At 39.2% G+C, this 6,000-nt stretch overlaps 1 protein-coding gene across 2 annotated transcripts in view; it reads right to left on the bottom strand.

Annotated features, from left to right (window-relative positions):
- Nucleotides 1–3,141: 3,141 nt before the first annotated feature.
- The window catches only part of nectin3b (nectin cell adhesion molecule 3b), a 272,830-nt gene continuing 269,971 nt past the window's right edge, over nucleotides 3,142–6,000 (bottom strand). The window contains exons 6-7 of one of the 2 annotated variants that reach the window (XM_068034142.1): nucleotides 4,415–4,454; nucleotides 3,142–3,927 (exon numbers count right to left, since the gene is read on the bottom strand). In XM_068034142.1, the coding sequence (XP_067890243.1) occupies nucleotides 4,429–4,454 (26 nt within the window). In that variant the 3' untranslated portion in view covers nucleotides 3,142–3,927; nucleotides 4,415–4,428. Of the gene's footprint in view, nucleotides 4,455–6,000 lie in introns of both variants that reach the window. The other variant, XM_068034141.1, reaches the window with a different exon arrangement.

Here is a 6,000-nt window from a genome sequence, read left to right as displayed (position 1 = left end):
CCTTCACTGTGCTGGGTCAAAATCCTGGAACTCCCTTCCTAACAGCACTGTGGGTGTACCTACCTCACATAGACTGCAGCGGTTCAAGAAGGCAGCTGACCACCACCTTCTCAAGGGCAATTAGGGATGGGCAATAAATGCTGGCATAGCCAGTGACGCCCACATCCCATGAATGAATAAAAAAAAACCATCATCGTGAGTCCTGCATGCTGTGGTACTTCCCTGGTGCCATGGTAAAAGACATGACAGACAGGGTGCAGGACATTCTGCAGGTGGGAGGGAATGAGCCAGAAGTTGAGGTACATGTCAGTACCAATGGCATAGAGAGAGCAGGTAGTAAGGTCCTATGGTAAGAATTTCAGGAGCTAGGGAAGTTAAAAAGAAGGACCTCGAAGTTATTAATCACAGGATTACTCTCAGTGCCACATGCTAGCGAGAGTAGAAATAGGAAGATAGGGAGGATCAATCTGTGGCTTGAGGATGGTGCAGGAGGGAGGGCTTCAGATACTTGGGAAATTGGGACTAGTTGTGGGGCAGAAGGCACCTATCCAAAAGGGACAGGTTGCACCTCAACAGGACTGGAACCAATATCCTTGCGGGGAGATTCACTAGTGTGATTGAGGAAGGGTTAAACTAAACCGGTAGGGGGATGAGCACCAGCATATGGAAGTAGAAAAGAGGAATAAGGTGCATAAAGGAGTAAGTGCATTGGATAATACTAAAGAAGGAAAGAGCACCATATTGGATAGGACAGAATAAGAAGGGCTACAAGGAATATAAAGACAGATTTAGAATGCATGCATGGAAACGCACAAAGTATGGTGAATAAGGTTGGTAAACTACAAGCACAAATAGCTGTGTGGCAATATGATGTAGTGGCAAAAACGGAAACGTGGCTTAAAACTGGTGAGGACTGGACACTTAATACACAAGGATACAAAGGCTAGGATTTTTCTGAGGCAGCAGGAGCCCTGCTGCCAGGGCCGAAAGTGGGTGAGTGACCTGGGGCTATATTTTATTGGTGGCAGCCAATTAAGTGGTTGCTGTCCGATTAAGGATGGCAGCCCGCCCCAAGAACTGCCAACCCAATCAGAGGGCCAGCAGCTCAGCAGCGTCACTGGGGGCAGTGGCCACTTCTGGGGCTGCATCCGGAGGATGAGGGTGCATCGATGGACGTGCACCCTCAAAGTAAGGTAAGCGGGGTCTGGGGTTGCCAGGAACAGTCCAGCAGGCCCTGGCGAGGGGTGGGGTTGGGGGGCGGGGCAGCAGTTTCTGAAAGAATGCAGCGTTGATGTCGCGGGGGCAGCCATGTGGATTGCGCAAAATTGGTTGTCGCATTTTTGTGAAATAACACTTCAAATGAAAAGTAATCTGTTGGTAATAATGGACTTTTGCACATCCTGAATATATTAGACATTATATAAATGCAAGTTATTTTATTCACTTAAGTTTTGCATATTTCTGGTGTTCCATATAAGATCCCATACTTTAAACATAAATCTAATAAAGGTAAATAGCTGCTCCATCATATTCAATGCATTGACTTATTTATATCATAATGCAGACCCCCACCTACCAAGAATGAGGCATATTAACTTTGTCATATGAACATCAATTTTAAACTGTTGCTGGAGTGAAGAAATGACTTGTTAAAGAGATCACCAGACATTTGGGCTGGAAGGACATTTGTATATTAAGAGACACTGCTTGTGGAGACAAAGGAGTATGCCCTGATCCAATTAACCCAAATGGATTTTGATTACCAGACATTGAAGGTGTAAAAAAGCACATTCCAGGGGGCCTGCGAAAATGATACAATCCACAAGCGCAGGAGTGGTTAAGCCAGTTAGTCATATGACTATCTTCCTGGGCAACCTGGGTTTTTTTTTTAAATTGTGCCACACAGAAAGGAACAGATGACAGTTTTGCAACTGAAGCTGGAACAAGGCAGCCTCTCTCCTGGCTGTGTCTCTCACTTTCTCCCAAGCCACCGGATCCACGGAAGATACATACACCTCAAGAGAGAAAAGACTCCGACATCGAAACAAGTTGAAGTGTGAAGTGGGCCCCAACAAACAGCAGGTCTTACTGGCAACCAAAGACTCCACATTGAACTTAAAGGACAGTAAATAACTAACAGATATTGCCTCAAACTTTTCCCCCTTATTCTTTCCATTTTTTCTGTCTCTATCTGCCTGTTTGTTGATCGCATATGCATGCTAGCCTGGTCACGTTGCACATTTTCAGTCGTTAACTGGATTATTCTTCTTCTTTGAAATACAACTTTGAAATATACTTCTACCTTTCTTGTTTAAATCTAAGGAAACCTGTCTGATTTCTTTGCCTTACAATTGGAGCAATGAACAAGGATTCACTGAAGGGGGTGCTAAAAACAGTGTTTCTAAAATTAAACCCTGTTACGGTTAAACCAGGCAAAGGCTGAGAGGGAACCCCTAGACCTCTTACCTATTCGTAACAATATATACCTTATATAGGAAAAACTATTCATTGCTGTAAAATAATTTTAAAAACTCACTCCACTGTCTCTGGGAAATTCTCTTACAAACTTCATCCAACTTCTTTCAGTGGAGTCCCAACTGCGCAACCGCTGAATCAGCTTGAAGAATGTTAAAGGAGATCTCAGGTGTACGAATGGAAAGTCTACACCTGTTAACTTGTCTGCTCTCGCTATAGAGGCCAACTGACCTGGAGTGTTTTCAGCATTTGCTTTTTTTTCATTTCAGATTTCTAGCACTGCAGTTTTTTTTTTGCCTTTAGCCACAGGAAATTTGCTGGTGCTACAAAATATTCCCAAATCTCAGTCCAAAAGGTAGGCTACTGTTCAATTACAATATTTAAGCATTTTAAAGTTTTTATTTTGTGCATTTAGATTAGTGGCAGCTAATCAGATTTTGAATTTTCATTAATTTTCAAAAAGCATAATTTAAATGCAGTTCCAAGAATTACTTGCTTTGCTTTTTTAGAATGCTTCAAAATTCTTAAACCTCAGAAAACCATAATAATATAAGCAGCATCATTTTACTCCATGGGGCAAGTGACAAAACAGAAAAAAATAGAAAACTTCCAACACAAAGTATTTATTCCACACAATAGATAACTGTGTTTAAATCAATCTCTCAATTTTTACTATTTACAGAAATGAAAACCAAACATATACAAACATAAGAGATGAAACAATCATACAGCATAGACATCAATGTCTGACAACACACTGGAAGACCTTCTAAAGTCAAGATTTAGATTAGTCTCATATTTTAACATCAAAATCCATGTACAGTATATTCTATGCAAAGCTGCAATTCACAACTGGTGAAAACACTCAACTGCAACAATATCCTGTTGCTATAATTCTGCCAGTAAAATTAACAAAATAACCTGAAAAAGTCAATAAAATTTACCAATTGCGTGATATTCCTTTTATCACTTGCTGATTTTTGAATGTTTATGAACACAATTTACTGTTGGCTAAATATTTCTAGAAAAGAACCGTCCAAAATTTCATACACTTTAACAAAATGTGAGCAGACTACCCAATAGTTATGACATACTGATGAAAATTTAGGTGACATTATATAAATGGATAGCAATGTGATTTACCATCTGATTTCCTGAGAAAAATTATACGGCCGAAAATCTAAACTTGTATGGAAATAGGGATTATCATGTACACCATAAGCCAAAGTACTGTACCTGTGAAATCCAGAGCTCTAATCAATAGTGCTATTCTTTCCTTATAAGAACATGACAGCAACTACGCGGTGTGAAATGTTTCATACTCATGCTGGCGATGGGATTTTGTGAAGTTCTGACAGACTGTATTTCATACTGAGCATGCATAAAAGCAGTTGTTTGCATTTTACGTATTTCTGTGTGGGTATGCATGCTCACAGCTTGGTTGTTATCTGGCTGAGAAAGTGACAAGTTCATAATAGGCCAATTAAGACATCAGGTCACAAAATAGAAGACGCAGCAATGATAAAGTATGCCCAAAGGCAGAAAGAAACCAAATTCTCTCATTTGTTCCTTTAATCAAGCCAAAAAAAAATCAATTCCCATGCATTTTGATATCGCAAATACACTGTAAACTTATTTCTGTTAAGAGCTGATTATTGTGAGCTATGCCTTTAAAACACATATCGAATCTTTTAAAATGCCATGAATACGCAATTCTGAACAATATCTGGAGCTGCACAATAATAGCTTTTAAGAATTTTTTTAAAGCACCAAATGCAGATATACTCCTGAACTGCAACATTCATTTGAATCAAATCTGCACTAAAAACCATAAATGCTATCCAACGGTTTAAAACCATCAACCAATAGAACAGAATTTTGCAAATATGAAGTACACCTTAATATATCACTGCAAAATAAGTGTTTCATTGCTACTTACATTTCTAGAGGTCGTTAATGGTATGAAATGTTAAGGAATGCTGCAGGATACATAAAATGACAGTTTGTTTTTAGAAATTTATGAGCTATTTGAATGAATTTAGGAAGGTATTAGCATTTTGCAAGGCATTCCCTCTCTAACCAACCAAAGATTCTCATCTAATAGGAAATCTCTGATAGGAACATGTACAAAATATGCATAAATTCAGCGCTCTTTGTCATTTGCTTTTCACCAATTTATTTGATAGCATTTACATTGAAATTCAAACCAGACATTCTGATGTGTTGTTTTGCAAGTTTTGCATTTTTAGATCTATAATATTTGCAAAAAAAGCAATTCCAAAGAACACCCATGTAAGGCATTTTTATGCATGTTTGGCCTTTTTTATTTCTTATACAACAGGAAAATTGCATTAACATAAAAATATTTAACAGATATAGGACAAGTGTCAGCTTGGATCAGTTGGTAATACTTTTATTTTTCTCCACTCCGGGACATGAGCACGTAATGAAAGCCAACTCATTCTTCCGATGAGAGCTAAGCTGAGATGTTGTTTGTCTGTTTCAGTGATTCTGATGGATATAAAAGATCTCAGAAGGGCAGTGAGCTCTCCTGGTGTCAATCAACACCACCAAAACAAATTTAACTGGACATTCATCTCATCTGCAGTGCGTAACCTTGTTTTGTATAAACTGCCCGTCACATTTAGCCGCATAACAAGTGGTTGCACTTCAAAAGTAATTCACTGGTTATGAAGTACCTTGGGATATCCTGTATAAATGCAAATAATTTCCATTTATTACAACAAATGTTTTGGATTATTAATTTTCACTGCTGCTACCTAACTGACAATCAAAAATCTGATGTTGCAACTCAACTGCTGTTGAGTTTGCTGGGCACGTTTGGATTTCTACCAAGAAAATATATTAATTGGCACGCACGAAACTGTTAAAGAAAATATTTGAACAGAAATAAACTATGACCTATGACACTTTAAACAGGGGTTCTCCACTGAAACAGGAATAATTAGGAAGTAAATTTACTTTTAGTAATTGCTAACTTTGAAGTGTTCATTTTCCTGCCTAGGAAATGCCTATTTAAAAGATAATTTTATGATACCTGCCATTTTTCCCTCCTTAAAACATAGTCAAAACATTTCATTCCCAATTTCTAACAAAGGACACCTGGATATTTGAATCAAATAACGATAAATGAAGTGGCCACTTGAAAGGGAGGTCAGAATTGGCTCCATGTTAGAGAGAGATACAGCACTGAAACAGGCCCTTTGGCCAGAGTCTGTGCCGACCAACAACCACCCATTTATACTAATCCTACATTAATCCCATAATCCCGACCACATTCCCACCATTCTCCTGCCACCTACCTACACTAGGAGCAATTTACAATGGCCAATTTACCTATCAACTTGCAAGTCTTTGGCTGTGGGAGGAAACCAGAGCACCCAGCGGAAACCCACACGGTCACAGGGAGAACTCGCAAACTCCACACAGGCAGTACCCAGAACTGAACCCGGGTCGCTGGAGCTGTGAGGTTGCGGTACTAACCACTGTGCCACCCTTGCTCTC

Source organism: Heterodontus francisci, chromosome 6 (assembly GCF_036365525.1).
Source record: "Heterodontus francisci isolate sHetFra1 chromosome 6, sHetFra1.hap1, whole genome shotgun sequence".
NCBI classification, from domain to species: Eukaryota; Metazoa; Chordata; class Chondrichthyes; order Heterodontiformes; family Heterodontidae; genus Heterodontus; species Heterodontus francisci.
This window is presented reverse-complemented; position numbering and strand designations above follow the sequence as displayed.